The sequence below is a fragment of the Lytechinus pictus genome, chromosome 16, assembly GCF_037042905.1.
Source record: "Lytechinus pictus isolate F3 Inbred chromosome 16, Lp3.0, whole genome shotgun sequence".
Classification (NCBI taxonomy): domain Eukaryota; kingdom Metazoa; phylum Echinodermata; class Echinoidea; order Temnopleuroida; family Toxopneustidae; genus Lytechinus; species Lytechinus pictus.
In genome coordinates, this window is record NC_087260.1 from 14,030,870 (window position 1) to 14,051,582 (window position 20,713).

A 20,713-nucleotide genomic window follows, 5' to 3' on the forward strand; every position below is an offset into this window, starting at 1 on the left:
CTGTGCATAATGTATAAAAATGTATAGTTGATTGCCCATATAAGCGCTGATCGAATGGGATCGAACACCCCTCTTCCAAAGATAAGTCACTTGGAGAATCAGTTCAGTCATAAAACTCTCCTGAGTGATACATTCTTGGTGTAATGTACTATCTGCGTTTCGACCCCAGTCTACACAGTTTAATAAAATCCGCTTAATATTTATAGATTTTTAAGTTTTTTTTTCATTTAATGATCCTATTGATGTCATATAATTATCATCAGGATTTTATACACACTTTTAAGACATGTGAGGAGCATAACCACGAATGTTAGTATCAAATGGGCTTGAAATTATGTCCAGTCAATTCTACGCCCAAAATTACCCCTGAACGATTTTTTGTTTTGGTATGAAAATAACGCGGAATTTAATTTGGCGCGCTTCGAGCTCAATCTCGCCCACTGTGCGTCGGTCCTCTGGTAGCTTGCTTCCAAGCATTTATGCTATCTTAGCAATCAGGTACAAAAAAATCACTACCATTTGCTATTTGCCAGCACAAGGTATACATGTACATTGGCTTGTGAGTATGAAACAGAACAGGGCCCCGTCTTACAAAGAGTTATGATTGATCCAATCAATCTCAACTGTATGGAAATTCATCCATACCGTATTTTTTTTCTACAAGAAATTTGCACAATCTCCTTAGTAAAAAAAAAAAATCACCCTGAATCTTCAAGAGAATTATGAATTTATGAGTACACATTATTATCTAGAAAATATTTTGAAAAAAATTTGCATTTAAGATGTCTGAGGTTGTTGGCTTTCCATAGTAGAGACTGATCGGATCAATCGTAACTCTTTGTGAGAGGAGATAGATCAATCCAATGCGGACCTCAATAGTTTTTTTTAAGTGACTGAACTTTAGGGGCTGGTCCGAAAGGTAAGCGCATTTGCAGTAGAACATTGAAATAATTACAAAGCAAAATAGCTCAATGTGACATATTGATTTGATCAAAAGTGCATTTAACGGTTGAGATGATGAGTGATCAGTGGCATACAGATAGAGGGGGATGGGGGATCTTGCACCCCCCCCCCCCTAAAAAAAAGAAATTCACGACCAGAAAAAAACGGAAAGGGAAAGAAAAGGCAAAAGAGAAGGGTGAAATATGGTATTATTTTCTGAATATATTATGTCGAAATCTATCACAAAATAGTTTTTTTTCTAATAAAAAAATCAGATTTTTTGCTGGCACACTTCGCTCGCTCGCGACTTTTTTTATACATTTTATGGGATGCGCCATATTTAGCCTCTCAAATCTTATGGCTCAATACGCCACTATTTTGTCGAATTGTTTCGCGGTCTAAAGGATATTCTGCGGACTATACCCATCAGACGTTTCAGTGTTCAAATCCAGCCATGGCACAGACATCAATTGTTAACTATTAACCTGCGCTGCATGCAGCTATAATCAAGGCGGTGTAACAAGATGTGAAGTGGAGTTCAGATACTCAAATTTGACACAGAACCTGACACAGAACCCTTCGAAAATAGTTTTGAAATACCCTGCAACACATGGCCCTGTGAAGTGGGGATGCTGAACCACCCCAAACTTTTCCTTGGGGGTGTTGACTGTTGAGTGTGTTATTTTCCAGCAGCAGCACCCCCTGGCAATCTGGTAGGTATGATAAATGGCCAGTGGCGTAACAGGCGGGGGGCAGGGGGGGCAAGCTGCCTCCCCCTGGCGGTTTTCACCGGGAAAATAAAAAAAACGGGAAAAAGGAAAAAAAAGGAGGGAGAAAGTAAGGGAAAGGGGAGGAAAGGGGAAAAGGAAAGGAGGAAAAGGAAAGGAAAGGGACAAGTGAAAAGAAAACGAAGATTATTTTTAAATGGAAAAGGAAAAAAAGCGGTAAAAGGTACGAAAGAAGAACATTTGACAAAGAACAAATCATTCCGAAATAGGCTTACGTAATGCAATAGCATGATGGGAAATAAATTTAAAGATGACAAAATGGCAAACAATAGCGGGAAACGAAGGTAGAATGAAATAAGTCAAAAGCTAAAATAGAAAACAAAGAAAAGGGACAAGAAAGAAAAAAATAACGCGACCGGGCTGCCGAGGATTGAAAATAAAGAGCCGGAAGAAAAATGGACTGCATACAACATCGTGCTATAAGCTCTTTAAATTTTATGCAAATAAGCTACGGGGGCTTTGCCCCGTACCCCACGCAGGAGGGGCTCTTCATCTATAACCATCAAATGGCTCTATATAACGCCCCCGTTTAATCACGTTCAATCACTAGCGTACAGGCAAGGGGAAGGGGGGTCTTGGTTCCACACCCAAGAGGAAATAAAAGGAATTATAGGAGACAACGTATAATGAAATGAATGGAAACAATGAAATGTGTTATTTGCCCTCATATATATTTGGTTCATTACGCAACTGTGTTGAATAAATGTGTTGTGTAAAAGCTATATTCTGTATAAACCCGCGATTTGATTAAAATAGCGGCAATCTGCGAGGTTTAAATGGCTTTGATGTCAAGAAGTTCCGGGGCTCTGCCCCGGACCCCAACCGCACAGCACTGCTGTATATGAGTATGGAAGGGTTGGGCGATTGGCCACCAAAAGGTCTACATATAAGAACAACAAAAAAGGAGGAAAGAAAAGCAAAGAAAAAGTATAGGATATCATTTTATTTACTGAATATACTTTCAAAAATATCTCAAAGTTAGATTCTCATGAAAAGGTGATTTTTTTCTCGCTCGCTTCGCTCGGGACTTATATTAAGCAGCTTTTTAGCACATGTGTCATACTGCGCCCCTCGATATTTTTTATTCTTCACGCTACTGCCGCAAAGAATCCTGGTCACAGTGGCGTACAGACCACAAAAATGGGAATAGAAAGATAAAAAAGTAAAATATATCATTTTCTTGATATCATGTCAAAATCTATCACAAAATTTGATTTTTGTATGAAAAAGGTCAAAATTTTTACTCGCTCGCTTCGCTCGCTCACAACTTAATTTTAAAAGATAAATTCTGCCCGATACGCAATATCTGGCCCTCTCAAAATAGTCGCCTCATTACACCATTACGCCTGCTCATACCATGATATGACCGGGAAATTGTTTGCTCTTGCCCCCCCCCCCCCCCCCCCCCCCCTGGCCACAGACCCCTGTTACGCCGCTGTAAATGGCAGAAATATAATGAAAACGAACAACTTTGTAGGAAAACCTTTTTTTATCCTTGTCAAATTTCTCTGGAACAAAACAAGCTGAATTTTGGATAGAACCCCCCCCCCCAACCTTTTTTTTTGCTTGTCAAATTTCTCGGGACCGAAAGCTCCTTCATTTTGTAGTGGAAATCCCTTTTTTTTGCTTGTCAAATTCACTCCAGTACCCCCACTAAAAAAAATCGTTCCCAGGGTCATGCTGCAATAAGGGATGTAGTTATAAGAGAAGCGCATATTGGACGCGTCCAGGGCCCCGTCTTACAAAGAGTTACGATTGATTCAATCAATCGTAACCCTATGGAAATCCATCAGTGTCGTAATATTTTCTACAGGAAATTTGCACAATATCCTTTGTAAACAAAAAGAAGCACAGTGAATTTTCAAGAAAACAATGAATGCATGGAAATACATCATAGTTAGAAAATATTTTGAACAAACATGCATAATAGATGTTGACGATGCTGGCCGTCCATAGTTGTGATTGATCGGATCAATCGCACCTCTTTGTAAGACGGGACCCTGAACATTATGGAACAGTAAATGGGACACTGAGGTCACAAAATACCATTTACAGTTTGGATCGGAAATGGCGCACTTTCCGGGTCTGTTACAGCCTTGTTGGTATGGTAAGTGTAAGCACAAATTTAAAAAAAAAGTTCTCTTCCGCTAATGACCCGGTCATACCTCGTCCTATTTTATAACTTATCGATGTATAAACTAGTGAATGAGTACAGTTGAATCATCAAAACTTGATTGGGGTTGACATGGGCTATTAACACACGGGGACACTATGACAAAATAAAGGAAACATATTGGGGTTAAAATCCAAAATAAAAATAAACTTCCTTCCCCAAAGCGACCTAATGTCACAAGCACACTGCTTTCATGGACATGCACTTTTCATTTTATAAAAAGTATTATTAATAAGATTTATATATTTCATTGAATGTTTATTGCTTTCCTGGTTACTTTGTTATCACATCCTGATTTTATGTAGTTTCAATCGAAAATGAATTAATTCAATTCAATAGATATCACAAATTTTTTAACAAGTCTAATGTGGTCACTCAAGTATCGACGTTATCGGGGACATAGTGTGACCGGGTACTTTTTTCCCTAACAACAAACCGAAATGTGAACTCGTATGGTTTAACCTTTTTTTAAGGACATGATATTGAACTATACGCTTTTTCGATGCCATAGGAAAGCGGATATTGTCAGCCGAATCCTCTTCCTATCGAATACACAAAAGTTGGTTTCCAATTCGATATAGCTTTCATTTCCATCGGCACGTCTCAACGTAATTGATTCTGGTGAACATAACCTGCGAAAAGAAAAAGAAGTTCATTTGGTATATTGCTATATAATTGACTGACCCGACGCGTCAGGCAAATGTTAGTCTGCACATGATGCCGAAATATTTGTTTTGGAAGTACCAATTGAAATCATTGTCATAATGATGTGAGTATTGTAATAAATTTGATATTGCAAACCAATCTTTTATCTGTATATACTGCAAGAAAATGCATGCACATTATAATGACTTTCGTGTCATTTCACACACTCAGTAATATCAAATTAATCAGTCACATTTCACTTTAATACTAGGATCAGTTTGACAAAAGTGACAAATATTTTGGGAAAAAATAATGTTTACATTGAATAGTTTGAGGACTGAACTAAAAGTCACAATAAAGCCCTTGGCCAGTGGGTTCATGGGACCTCGGTCAATTTTTATCTTTTCTGATTATTCCGACTAGGATTAACGATTCCTTGTTCACGTTGCACTCTCCGCGTTATTTTACATAAGTTACCTTCAGATTACACAAGCTTTGTTTAGGTATATTTAATCTCTCTATATTTTCAAGTCATTAATTGTAATCATACGCAAATATATTTGTTTCATTTATTGATATATTTCATCATAATTAATAGTTAATGTTCGTTTGTACTGTACCAACTCTTTATTCGTTATGACAATGAAATTGGTTTTGTGGGACTAAAGCCTTGAGTGGCTCCACGTCAGAAAGGTTTGAAAGAAAATGGAATAAAAGGTATCATTTTGATGTTCATCTCTAAAAGTCCAAAATATCCCTGCACTTGAAATTTAGGCGGCTGCTCTCTATACAAGCTCGGTTTTTTTACCAGCCCGTTTCATTAACAACCTATTGCGTAATTATCTTGTCCCAGCTGTAGGCCTACGTATTTTGTACAGTATGTTTATTGTTTACTTATGTTAATGTCAAGATGTACGACAGATAACGAATCAATACAGTAATTGTTGGAAATGGAACATAAACGAAATGAAAATGGGTGTTAGTGTGGATATCATGTAGGATTATTTCGATGTTTTTTTTACAAGGGGGTATTACAAATTAAAGATTCTGATATGCCTGTAACATAATGTAATACATTGTATTTAAGGGAACTTGTGCAAAGCCTTAAAGACCTTTCTTTAAGTTCTCTTATTTCATTTCATATTCTTTATGTATTTATATTGGCATATTATGTGATTATCATGTATGTTATACCTAGTAAATATCTTTTTATCGAAATTAAATAAAGGAATTCAATCAATCAATAAGTCTTTAAAAAATGGATGAATGGTTACGCACTTTAATTCGTATCTTAGATCAGGCGCGGATCTGGGAGCTGAATGGGCAGACCTACGCTGTACTATTTGAAAACGCAATGATACAGCATGTAGAATGCATGAATTGCACAACCATCAAATATAATTAGTGTTGAGCCTTTTTATTTCTCTCTCTTGTTTTTTGGCGTGTTGAATATTTCGGGGACAAAATTGATGTCCACCATTCCGGTCTGATGACCTTTATTTTTTTTTTCAGACACCTTTTCAGATGAAATACACACCCCGTTTAAATTCGACCCTGGATCTACGCCTGTAGATTTGTTTTCGTTAATTCGATGCAATAGATATATATTCCCGGTTTACTTGATTCATTCATAACATTTTGTGTAATACACAATAAGTGGACGTATTGTGTCAACCTGTAAAGTAAAGATATCGTATACCGGAAACGTCCCGTTCGCATCCTTCCTCAGATAGAACGTCATCGGTAATTTACCAAGGAAACACCAACACAAGATAATATCATCTACACTGCTATATAATTTAATTTTATTCATTTTATTTCGTTCAATCCAATTTCAAGCGATTAAAACTACGTTGGGTTTCGTACATCTCGATATATAATAAGCAATAAAACAAAAGGTAATTTTTCCGTATATATCATATTCAAGAACTCAAGATAATTATACAGACAGGAAATGGAAGAGGCTGTTGAACAAAGCAAAGCTTGGGGGAGAGCCATCTCCTTCTAAAATTATTCTTATAAGTATTATAGTCCCCACCAAACCCCAAAAAGTACAACAAGATGACAACTTAAGCATATAAGCAATTATATTATATTAAACAAAAAGAAATAATAATAATAAGGAAGAGAAAATCAGGAAAAAACGATATTAAATATTTCCGGATTCATTCCCTTCTACTTCTACTTCTACTCAATATTGTAATAATCTACTTTCCTTGTATAGTCGCTATCAAAATAATTAAAGTGTCATGTAGATAACATGAACATTGGACAGGATTAAATGCCTTCTTCTCTTAATTCTTTTTCTTCTTCTTTTCTTCTTCTTCTACTTCTTTTCTTCTCATGTTCTTCTTCTTCTTTCCCATGCCAATAGTCTTTTAATACATATGTATATATTTTGATAGGATATGTTGGCGAAGTCTAAGGAGGACTATACACAACCCCTTCGTGTTTATCAGTATTGTATGTATTTGTGGACTCTTCTCATTTTTTCATGGATTTCGTGGTGGTTTGGTGTCCAGGGGAAATCTATTTGAAAACCAAAGAGGTATGTGATTTAGTATTGTTTCTTCATTGAATTATTATTATCTTCTTCTTCTTCTTCTTGTTTTTGCTCATGTAATTATTCTTGTTCCTTTCTTGTTCCTATTATTTTTTATTCTTGTTCTTGCTCTTCTTGTTCTTGTCGTTGCTGTTCTTATTGTCGTTCTTCTTCTCCTTCTTTTTCTTCTACCTCCTCATCCTGTTAATTTAATTTTTCATTGTTTATTGTTAATTTATAATCCATCGATTTGTGACCATTGGACTTACATCTTTGTATCTGTTCATCTTCATCATTGTACATAATCACATTTTTAAATAATTTGAAGTCAATAAGACTTGATATGATTTCGTCCTGTAAAATATGTATGTTCGAGAGTTTGTTGCTCCATATACCACTCTCTGAAAAAAATAATAATGCCCCCCCCCCCTTAAGTCCATGGTCTACCAAGAAAAGGTTGTATTGCTGATAAAGGATTTCCAATCCATAATCACTGTTTATTTTTTTTTAATATATAAGAATTATTTCTTATATTCAAGTCATAATTACTGTTCTATACGTTCCTCATTCGTGTTTTTGCTACTAATATCAACAGAATTGGGCAAACCGAATGAGAAAAGAACATATCCCTTCGAAAACCACAGAGGGTGGCATAACAGAACAGTTAGAACAAGGGCAGACGTGAATGCTCAGATGTACAAGGTTTCAAATGGCACCGAATATGACGACTTTGTCTCCTCAAAAGCAAGTTGGCAGGGGAATGGTACGTAGAAACACGTTGACAGAGAGAGAAAGAGACAGAGAGAGAGATAGGGGGAGAGAGGGGGGAGAGGGAGGGAGAGGGGACAGAATAGGACGAACGCCAGGGGAGTGTTTCATCAACATTTTCATCCGACAAGTTGTCAGATCTGACATCTTTCTCTGATGTTGATTGGCTGAGAGGTACTGTTACTATGGTAACTATCGGATAAAATGGGACTTGTCGGATAAAACGTCCGACAAGTCCTTTCATGAAACGCCTCCCTGGGGAAGGGTGTGTGTGGCGGGGTGTGCGAGAGTGCGGGTGTGTGTATGTGTCTATGGACTACCATGTCTGTCGGCAAGAAGAAAATGAAGAACATGATAGAAGAAAAAAGAAATATATGGGGTTTTTTCCATTGTAGGCCTATGTGGAAGCTTCATGTTGGGAATGCGATGATAATGTTGAATTTTGTTTTTTGCTAATAATTTATGAATATGAATTTTCATATTAGGTTTACATAGAGGCTCGGGGCTCAGTTATGTTTTCTAAGTAAAAAAGTATATTTTGGGGCATTTCATTCCGTCAATATTTGCTTCAGTATTGGTAAATATTTTGTAGATTCTTGTTAATATGAAATTATGAAGAATCGTAATTTTTGTTGTAATTATTTACTTTGAGTTTATGTAAATCATTTAAATGATTAAGTCCTTAATAAAAACATGTTGAAAATAAAGTATGTAGGGGAAAGGGGTTGATAGGTGTGGGTAGATGTGTGCGTGCGCGTTCAGGGTGTGCAAGGACGTGGGAGAGGGTGCACCCGCATAATGTGCGGGTTTGTGCCATACGGATTGTGCGTGTGTGTTGATGTGTGTGGGCGTTCTCACGGTATGCGAGGACGTGGGATAGGGTACCCGCATACTAGTGCGGGTTTGTGCCATACGGGTTGTGCGTGTGTAAGGGTGTGTTTGTGTACGAAGGGGTGTATGTGTAGGGTGTTTGGGATCAAAATGATAAAGAGAGAAACACCAAGCAAGCATATAGCACTAAAATGTAATAAAAATCGGATGTAAACTAAGAAAGTTTTGACATTTTAAAGTTTTGCTTAATTTTGCAAACAAGTACACCCACATCATCACCGCTATATGCCAATGACGAAAGCGACTCACTTTCATTTTAGTGTTTTATTATATAAAATATTTTCATTATTCTCATTTTTTGCCTCGTTATGATGTGAAACTAATTTTGATTCCTCCCTGAACCCACGGAATTGATAGTTTGGTAACCTACTGTGATTAAAAAATAAGTTGTTTTGTTTTGTTATACATGCGACAACCCCAAGATTAAAGATAAAAACCAGGGCCCTGTTGCATAAAAATTAGTTCAAACAGAATCCAATGAAATAACTACCACCAGAGTGTTTTTACGTATAGATTAAAAAAGAATATGTGCCAATGAACTCTGGAAGAAAATGCGTAATTGCTGAGAAATGAGCAAAATAAGCACGGAATTCCATCAAAATGTCGGGTATTTTTCGAAGCAATATTTATACGTTGTCCCACATTTGCTTTTCTGTGTTAGTGATCATCAGAATTATGAATTTTGAGCTAAGATTTCATGATTTTACAAAGACAAGTTTACATTAATTTACCAGATCTAGATGGAATGATATTTTGACAATTAACCTTGATTTATAAAACTTTCTCATGAAATAATAAAAAAATTGTTTGCTGCAACTACCGTATTTTACCTTTAAAAATATAAATGAAATGAATAACTTTTAGAGAGTAAAGTCCAAAGTAAATGCATGTGTGACATCATTGAGTGTCATTAGGATATAACTGTTTCGTTCGAAATATATGCAAAATTTCAAAATATCATAACTTGCTTATTTTACATCCGATTTTGATGCGATTTTCAGTATTATGATAGTATTATGTATATATGGGTAGATTTTCTCTTTAATATTTATTTATTGTCCTTTCCTTCAATCATTTGATTTTTAGGTGAGAGTGAAGATGCCACCAAAAAAGTTGGGGTATCTTGCAAGCTTGGATTGAGGAGAGGTAAATAGCTTTTTTTTATAAGAGCGGATATAATTACTGTAGGATTTATAAATTGTATCCAATCACGACATTTGCTTCTTCGATGGATAATCTTTTTTTTATATTTCCAAGGACAAATGGCCTGGGTGATTGTTGTAATATGTATGTTTTCTTTCTTCCAACCATTTTGAAAATGTGAGGATAATGATTCAATTCGGCTTGATATAATTCATAAATTTTCCACAAATAACATCTTCAAAATACAAATAAATGCAAAATAGAATGTAAATGAAAATATGAAGAGAGTCAGCATTAAAATGACTAAATATGGCTGCTGAATGTTTTGAAATATATTGTTGTATTTTACCCTGACTTTCACATGTGGTGGAATTGATTGTGGTTAATTTGACCGTCCTATTCTGTGATGCGAGGAGAAATGGTTTGTATGAAAATGCAAAGAAATTGATACCCGAATTCGTTCGTTATTCCGAAGGTTCGTGATTCGAAAGTTTAATTATTTCAAAGTTTCCTTATTCCGAGGTTCGTATTTCGAAACACGACATATAATAGCTTACCGATAATTGTGTTTGTATGAACACGAAAAGGAGTTCGTTGATCCGCAAACTTGTAGCATTATTATGAAGGTTTGTTTATCCCCACAATAAATTAAGTCATACTTATCCGAGAAAAAAATTGTTATCACGAGACTTCATCAATTCGACAATAATATAAGGTTCATTTTTTCCCAAGGTTTTATAGTCCAAAAATAGATTCGGTAGTACGAAAGTAACTAGTAAACCATATTCGAGCATTAATAAGATTCTGAATGCAAATCCTTATTTCGTTTTCGTATATATGAACTTTGGACTTAACGAACCCTCGGAACCTCTAACATTGAATTTCAGAGTACTAGTATTCGATTATTCCGATCTGTAGGCCTCATCTACTAGGCGTAAGCGTCGGGATTTATATATGATCACAGGCAGACAGATCCGTTGGCAAGTGTTCTCTGGCCCTAATGTACATAGCAAAATGTTATAAATATGATTATAAAATTGTTTTTTTCTGCACGTTTTATGTCCCTTGTCATTCAACTAAAATATAACTTGCTTTTCTCTCCGTACCTTACAGAGCTCAATAGCCAGTTCCAATCTCATACCGAGGATGTGGACCTTGGAATCGTAGAAGATTCCATCTTCGACAACAAGAGAACCAGCGTCGTGCTGTACGTGGCGAGGATGCGCGCCATCTTGGACCACGTCATGAATAGACTCCCGTCCAGTCGTTTTATCAACCATGATGGATACAGGCGAGAGAACGAGCGGGGAATACAAATAGGAAACTACACGTATTATGCTGGCGGGCACTGGGTGCCACTGGATTGTGAGCCTAGATGGAAGGTAAAGAGTCTGAATTAGTGTTTAGTTTATTAAGAAAGACAAGATATGAAATAGCGGTAATTAACATCAAATTTTAAAACACCGAATCTGAATTACATATAGGGAGGTAGATAGATAGATAGATAGATAGATAGATAGATGTAGGTAGATAGGTAGATAAACATACAGATAGATAAATAGATAGATAAAGGGGAAGGGACTCAATCAATGTTGAAACATTTGTCGTAAACATGCTGCGCTGCCAATTCATTCTAGAGGTTTATGGGGGAGGGAGTGCAAGACCGAGGAATTATAAAAGAACAGTGAACATTGTACTTTCACATCGAGGGCCAGGTTTACTTCATTAATGAGCATAATGGCTGTTTATTTCAATTTCAATGGCATTGGCCTTGGCAGTGATATTATTAAGTTCATGGCGGTTCCATAACTTCCCATAACAGATGGGTATCAAAACCTTTCGAATCTGTTAGCTTTTACCTCGCACATTGTCAAAAGATAATGAGAAAATTAAAACGTTTGCAGGATCATTGGCGGGGGAGAGTTGTTTTTTGTGTGCGTCAGCATCGATCTTTAGAATAGAAGTGGGAAGAAAGGGTCTCCTTGCATTGTGCCGAATCCCGCACAAACATCGTAATGATAAGAATGACTTTCGACACCCTGGGACGCCAAGAACAGTCAATTGAAAAGATATTTAACTATCAACTATCTACAGCAACGTTGATTTTCAAGACTATTATTATTTTTGTTTTGCTCTTTACAGGTAGCTATTGTCATCCCGTTCAGGAATCGACATAAGCATTTGTCTATCTTGATTCGAAACCTCATACCTCTTCTGAAATTGCAAAACCTCGAGTTCAGGATATTTGTCTCGGAACAGGTATGACATGTCTATCTTTTTTTTTTTTACTCCTATTCTCATCTTTACGTCCGTTGCAAAGGAAAGGTTTAGAAAGAACATGGGGTATGAATATTCAGGGTATGCTTCATCCGGGGCTCTTTCTGGACTCAGTCAATAGATGTATCCCCACCAATTAAAATGATAAAAAAGTGAAAAGGGATCGACCTCAGCTTACATCGATTTCATTATTTTCCAAAGGAATATATTGTCTGCCTCACTTATTTTGGACCAATGAATATTCTGAGAGTGAAATAAGAATAGCAAAAACAAAAACATCTTGAAAGCATGTTGAGATCGGCATTTTCTTTTCATATTGTTTTGTAATATAATTCATAGATTATAGATTAATATAATTCATTCATTATTTTATCTTTCTTCTGTTACCGTTTCTTTATTGTTGATCAAGGACAACGATATGATATTCAACCGTGGGATGATGAAGAACATTGGGTATCTGGAGGCTCTCCGGTTCGGCCGATGGGACTGTGTTGTATTCCACGATATAGACCAGATCCCGATGAAAGGGGCGAATTACTACGGCTGTGACGGTATGCCAAGGCATTTCTGTGCAAGGCCAGAGGAAATGGGATTCAGGTAAAGGATTTTTTTTCAGTAGGTCCCCATTCCACAGATCAGGGACCCTTCCAAGATCAGTTAAAGACCAAAATTGACAAGGCCTTTTAGCAGCCTTTAAGATCAGTGAATTAGCTCTTTGTGTTCAGTCAGGGTTCCCAAACACCTAAAAGACCAATAACAACTTTTCGAAGACGACCCCCGTAGGATCTTGAGGAGAGCTCAACGTTTTAGTATGAGACTATAATATATTGAGAGACCGATGAAAGATCACGTAGCATACTGCCAGAAATCTTTGAAAGATCAAGGAAGATTTTGGAAGAGACCACTGAAAGAATTCTAGAAATCTGGCCAAGATCTCCGGTAACTTCTGGTAGACTGGCCGATACATCTTGCCTTGCTAAACTTTCACTAGTCCTACAGCTTCTAATGCCCAAAGAATATTGCAATGATCTCTCAGCGGTCTGTCAGAAGTCTACAAGTGATCTGCAAAAAAACGTGATATATCATAAAAAAGTTCTTAAAAAGATCGATGAGACCTTCTTCAAAAGATAACTGGAAGACAATTTTTTTCCCTGAAAGACCTATGAAATACTATTTTAACCGTTCCAAAAATTTTGGAGAAAAAAAAACTATCGAAATGTCAGTCGGGAATCGTGCACGAATGGCTCCAGGAATCATTGAGAATTTCGAAAATGCTATCAAATTGTTCTTGTTTAGATACTAAATTTTCAAAAATTAAATTCGAGTTTGTGCATATTTTTTTCAGACCCGCGTACGAACTGCTATTCGGCGGAGTTGTGGGAGTGACAGAAGAACAGATGACAAAATCAAACGGCTATTCCAATTTCTACTGGGGTTGGGGAGGAGAAGATGACGATTTATTAAAACGACTGTACAGCAGCGGCTACAATCCGACACGTGACCTACGTGAAGGATTCTATAGGTCGCTCAACCATACAAAGAAAACAGAAAACGAAATGTGCGATGAGGCGTGAGTAGATGTCGAACTTTCTTCATCCCCCCACACACACACACTAAACGAAAACCCACCTCAAAGCAACAACTACAAAAACTATCGATATTTCAAAATGATATGTCATGTCTAAAAAGAAAGCAGAAACATATCAATCATTGGTTCTGCCAATAACCGTTTAACAAAAAAATTTCAGTTTTGATCTGTTGGCTAAAAGGGCAATTATTCTGGTGACCTTTTGGCTCGTGTTTTATACTCTCCCTTTAAACCTAACCTAAACAAATTTTATCTTCAACATTTCAGATACTGTCTACTAGATAACTACCAAAAGCGAATGCCGTGGGATGGAGTGAACAATATAACATACACCGCGAGCCGACTGAAGCTATCACTCCTTTATACTCAAATTTCTGTTGATGTCAGACGTGCGAAGTGGAACAGTGGTTTTAGTCCGTGCTCGATAACTGAAACTGTGGTGGACACTGATGAAAGTGTGAGATGACGACGGCATAGGGTTATTCAATCATTTGATTATTTTAACAGTTGACATTGCCGTATTCTTCCTCGGCATGCAAGATAAATATTGTTAGGATGTGACTTCTTCTCGAAAGTTCACCGGATCTTCTTCAAAATCAAGATGTGGATCCGTCTTTGATGACAAAACTGCCCCCAACTTGCCAAAGTAGCGAGTTAGTTGGTGTCTACAGAGTACCACACCATGAGGTGTTAATATTATACACCCAACAGATTGAAAATAACACCAAAGAGTGTAAATGTAACAACCAAAGATGTTGAATAACACAAATACGTGTTAAACTAACACAGTGACTGTCAAGTTAACACCGGAGTAAAATAACCGGTGTGGTCCTCTATGTACACCGGTTAACACCACAGTGTTTGCTATGCGGAATGAATCCTACAAAGCAGCAAATGCTTTAAAACTGCAAGTCACAGTGAAGTCTTTGTCGAGGGTCGGTGAATCGGTACCGCAGTTTCGTCCGACGTTTTAAGGCGACCGCACACCTTACGATTGGTCTGCGACTCAATTTTGGAATAAAACTTAGTAGAATTTGATGCTAATATTGAGACTTGAAATATCTTACTGTGTAATGTTCGAAATCATCGTACGAATACCTATGTTCAAATCTGTGCCTATGCTATCATCCTTCTTAGAATAAAAGCGAATTTAATATCTAGTCGTAATGACGTCATAGCAGTCGTACGATTGGCTACGATTTGAAACTAATTTGGCTTTTACTCCAAAATAAGGACTTGCAATCTTTCAAAATTGTTATAATATTTTTATTTCAATTAATTTTAACCTCAAATAAAATGATATGTTCCATTCACATTTTCAGAAATTGAGCAAAATGCGATTTGTTCCAAAATCGGGTCGCAAACCAGTCGTAAGGTGTGCGGTCGCCTTTAGAGCTGACGAAATATCGTAGATATGTCGTTTGTCCAGCAGAGTCATGGACGTAAGTGCTCAGCCTCGATTCACCGGCCCTCGAAAAAGATACAAAGGACACTTGACAATAGATTCTCTACGTTCCAGAAGCGTCTGCGTAGCTGTTGTGAAAACTCCTTAATGGCGTTTACACCAGCTCGTCCGATGGACCATACTAAGGAGTTTCGTATTTTACACGACGGGTGCTTTTACGACGATGGAACTGACAGTAGACCAGTTCGTAGTTACTTCATGGACAATTTTGGTCAAATGACCTTTCATTTCTTTCATTATGATAGGCAGATTTCAAAGCAAGATATTACGTAAGCTTGCCTTACATAGCAGGATGAAGAAATTGAATAGACCATGTGACTAGAATAGCACATCAATAAGCACTATATGAAGGTATTAGTTGCATTTCTACTTTGAATGCATATTACCAGCATGTTGTACAACGTAGGCCTACTTGGCAAACTGTGAAATACCAGGCGTTCGTGGACGCATTGTTCTTTTTTGTGGATGTAAATGAAAAACGCAATTCAAAAGAATATATGAATAACCAAGACATCAAAATTAGTGCTTATCTCATTAAATTTTAAACCACCATGTCACTTTTGTACCAATGACCTTCCTCTGATCATGCGCAGAGTGTAACTACGAACTGGCTTATTGGATCACTGATCCGCACAAGTTTCGTTTGTCCTCCATGTTTTACCGGGTTTTTTTTTTTTATTGATCAGCGTCGTGTTGAAAACGACAAGTTCTTTGAGTTTTGGTCACGTGATATTACTACATTATGTCAACTCACGAACAAAGTAAATGTATTGTAAATGCAAGTCAAATCACAATGTACAGCTGGGAGGTGATTGTCGAAAATTGGTGAACCGGAACAGCAAAGTAGTCCTAAGTTTCGGAGCTGAAGACAAATTGCAGTTTGCCCAGAGTTCAGGAGAGGACGAAACTGCTGTTCTGATTCACCAATTCTCGACAAATAATAAATTCTTGGTTGCTTTTTGTCATAAAAAGGACATTTGACAATACATTTTCGAGTTTCTTGAAACCGTTCTGCGTCGCGGTGTTAAAACACACTTCTTGTTTTTTCGTACACAGCAAAAGCTGTGGTGTTAACCGGTGTACATAGAGGACCAAACCAGTTATTTTACACCGGTGTTAAATTGAGTGTTAGTTTAACAACTATAGATTTGATTACAACACCTTTGGTTGTTAAATTTACACTCTTTAGTGTTATGTTCAATCTCTAGGATGTAATTTTTACACCTCAGGGTGTGGTTCTCTATTAACACCAACTGGTGTCAGTTTTAACACCACAGTTTTTACAGTGTATGACGGAAACACTTCAACACCAATGCCACAGACATATTGATCAAACGTCGTAGAAGTAAAAGTCCAAAACGCATGCCTTGTTAATACTGGCCCTCGTACAAATCGCGAATAGCAAACCGCCTGTTATACTCGATGACGTAATGTTGGTCCATTTCCCTGTTCGACTGAAATATATCTATATAAGTGACTATTATGTTATACCATGCAATATATACAAACATTGGAAAAATGTTTAATTTTGAATAAACATTTAAATGTACACGAAATATGACTGAAATTATTTATTTGTTTCTATGAGAAGGAAACGGTTTCTCTATGTAGACTGTTGTGATATTAATAATAATGATAATACGGGAAAGGATATCACTCATTTGCGCGTGTGAACGTATTAATGAACGTATATGGTAAAGCTTGATTTTAATCAATTTATACGTGGCGCATTGTCCTGTTTGAAAGCAAAAGATTTCGAGAATTGTAAAATTTACGAGTCGAAGAACAAAGAATCGGTATTTTGACGAAGATCGTTACATTAAAAAGAATCCTTATAATTTAATGGACATATTGTTGGGAAGGTTTTGTGGGTATATACCACCCCCCCCCCCCCTAGCCATTGTCATTATTACGTTATTCAGATGGAGTAGTATTACCATCATTGTAGTATTGTTACTGAGATAGTTTGGGTTAATTATGAATGTGGTGTAATTCTTTGGTGTAATTTTAACACCTCAGGGCGTGGTTCTCTATAGACACCAACTGGTGTCAGTTTTAAGAATACAGATTTACAGTGTACATTCCAAGTGTGACACAGTGTGACAAATGTCTATATAATACACATTTCATTACATGATTGAGCTTATCATACGCATTATTGAGATCTACAACTCTATAGCCCTTGACGACATTGCGTCTGTACTTTGTAAATGAAAAATTTGAAAATGAATTGGATTTATAATGTCATAATTGTTTAAAAAGGAATATCAGATGGAAACCTATCAAAGACCAGCAAAACTTACACATGCTTAAAAGAAAGATTAGAATAAAAACCTCCTGATGGTTATGGATAATATCTTTTCTTGCATTCAAGGGTGCCAGGGATTTCCCCTTATGAGTTGTCTATATCTACCCAAATCACGAGGCTTTATTCTTTAAATAAAACAATTCTAAGACCTTGAAACCTATATCCCCAAAAATGTACCATCAACAGTTTATTTACTACTATTTTAAAAATCAAATTGCCTGTACAACCCGTATGTATATGCTTTCCCCACAACATTGAGAAAATAAAACGCATTTTAAAATAGGTTTATAACTTCTCCGATTTCTTCAACGCCTAGCTGTCTTGGGAAACAAACATCCGCTAGGTCGGGGAAGTGTTTCACGGAACGTCTTGCCAGTGGTTCTTCACTGCTGAATTTGCTGATAACCAATGAGATCACAGGATTCCAGTAGCTTTCCAATGGCATCCAATAGCAAAACAAGTTAAATGACATGCCCCATTGATCTGGCGAACACTTTTTGAAACCAGACAAATTTACAGGCTGCAGAGAAAACTGTCCCGTTTTAAAGTTTTAAAGTATTGTTATAGATTCGAACCAAACTCAAGTTACCCTTGATTTTAAATCAATGATACCTTGAGTTACCATTGATTTATTATTATCAACTAACTACACGAATTGAGAGCAATTACAAATAAAGTTTGATTCTAATTCATCACAGTTCTTTGAACGACGAGCCAATTGTATCACTATCACGGAATCACTTATAAATAAGGGCATTCTGACATCATAGCGTCACTAATTTATAAAGAGATATTTTTTATTTCAGATATGTGTTGAGATGCCTGATTTAACTGGTTGAGCTATTGTTTATCAAAACCGAGTTTCCTTGTTGCTTTGTTTATGACCAATTTATATTATATCCAAAGACAAGCAAAACTTACACATGCTAAAAAGAAAGATTAGAATAAAAACCTCATACAACGTTATTGTTTGATGGCTTACCAACAAACATCATTTTGTACGGGGAAGGGGATAACTTACTCTCAAATTTTCGGAAGAGCCCTAAAAACTTTTTTATTATCTAGGCTTTAATATGGTTTTCTGGATCTACATGTGTGTCACTGTTTTATCTCTGCACCCGTACCCGTACATTGAAAGTTGGATGCAGGCTAGAGAATACTCACATTCATCCGGATCAAGGCTGGGTTTATATAGGTTCAAAAACACAAGTTATTAATATTATATCATTATTATTATCATTAAGTATTAAGTAAGCACTTAAACTGTGATGATACCTACCCGGATATAAAAACAAATTGCAAAGGAAGTAATAAATCAACTTGCACTCGCGTACAGATGGGTGGGGCGGTTGGGGGCTCTGGCCACCTGAAGTTTCACTACCAAGAAAATTGAAAAAGAAAGAAAAAGAAAGGGGATCAGTCAGGGGCTGCGGAACGGTTTTTAAAATGTGGGGGGCTTACCGTGCAAACAAATCACAATCAGATGGTCATATTTTACGTCTATGTACAAGGTTTTGGAAAAAAAAGTGAGAGGCTGAAGACCATTCAGCCCCCACCCCCGTTTCCGCGGCCCCTGTGAGCGGCCATTTTATATTGTAATGTCAAAAACTAAGACTTTTTTGTACTACTACATAGGTAAAACATTTCGCTCGCTTGCATCCTTATCTCGTCCCCTGAAAATTCTTCGCTTATTACACCACTGGTCACTTAATATCATGATGGTTATGGATATGATATTTTCTTGCCTTCAAGGGTGCCAGGGATTTCCCCTTATGAGTTGTCCAGATATACCCAAATCACGAGGCTTTATTATTTAAGTAAAACAATTCTAAGACCTTGAAACCTATATCCCAAAAATGTACCATCAACAGTTTATTTACTACTATTTTAAAAATCAAATTGCCTGCACAACCCGTATGTATATGCTTTCCCCACAACATTAAGAGAATAAAACGCATTTTAAATAGGTTTACAACTTCTCCGATTTCTTCAACGCCTATAGCTGTCCCGGGGAACAAACATCCGCTAGGTCGGGGAAGTGTTTCACGGAACGTCTTGCCAGTGATTCTTCACTGCTGAATTTGCTGTTAACCAATGAGATCACAGGATTCCATTAGCTTTCCAATCGCATCCAAGAGCAGAACAAGTGAAATGACATGCCCCATTGATCTGGCTAACACTTTTTGAAACCAGGCCAATTCACAAGCAGAGAAAACTGTCCCGTTTTACAGTTTTAAAGTATTGTTATAGATTCGAACCATACTCAAGATACAATTGGTTTTAAATCAATGATAGCTTGAGATACCATTGATTTATTATTATCACTTAACTACACAAATTGAGAGCATTAATATAGTTTGATTTTAATTCATCGCAGTTCTTTGAACGAGTTGAACGAGTCAAGATTGTATCACTAACACGGAATCACTAATAAATTCTGACGTCATAGCTTCACTAATTTATAAAGAGATTTTTTTATTTCAGATATGTGTTGAGATGCCCGATTTAATTGGTTGAGCTATTGTTTATCAAAACCGAGTTTCCTTGTTGCTTTCTTTATGACCAATTCATATCATATCCAATATGGTATCACATTCATGTCATATCATCAGGCCTTTATTATTTCAGTAATTAGACATTATACCGTCGTATTGTAATATTACGTAAATATCATTGTTATACGACGACAACCCTTTCTTCTCTCTCGGCATTTCCCCCTTCTGCGGCTGCCCCTTTCTCAACCCTTCTCGTTTCTCTAGCAATAAAGGTTGCGTTCTCGCCCTTTGGCATATTTAAAAGGAAGAACCAGACAGAATATTTGCCAAGCATGCATCTTCCTTCCTGATATACTGAGATAAACACAACAAGTCCAAGTTCACGATGGGCGTTTTCAGATGAACGTCTGTGGCTGCAATATCCAGGGACTGTCAGGAACAGTGAAAGAATATACATCAGATGATAAATTTATCAATTTCCCTATTTCTCAACAACGTGTGTAATTCCAAGGGATATCAACGCCAATCATTCATGCCAATGGCTCAGGAAATCACTACATACATGGCATACCCTAATGACCTGTACGAACTGTGAAAAAATTGAAGAGCTGGGAAAAATTTCATGAAAAGGACTTGTCAGGCGTTTTATCCGACAATTACCATAGAAACAGTGCCTCTCAGCCAATCA

General features: G+C 36.8%; 1 protein-coding gene across 1 annotated transcript; it reads left to right on the forward strand.

Moving 5' to 3' along the window:
* The first annotated feature begins 4,458 nt into the window (after positions 1-4,458).
* Positions 4,459-16,762, forward strand: LOC129279710 (beta-1,4-galactosyltransferase 5-like). Its single transcript, XM_054915811.2, has 9 exons — positions 4,459-4,672; positions 6,954-7,096; positions 7,686-7,853; positions 9,836-9,895; positions 11,006-11,274; positions 12,035-12,151; positions 12,579-12,766; positions 13,515-13,739; positions 14,025-16,762. Exons 1-9 carry the CDS (start codon positions 4,668-4,670, stop codon positions 14,221-14,223), a joined length of 1,374 nt encoding a protein of 457 aa, XP_054771786.2. The 5' UTR covers positions 4,459-4,667; the 3' UTR covers positions 14,224-16,762.
* The last annotated feature ends 3,951 nt before the right edge of the window (positions 16,763-20,713 follow it).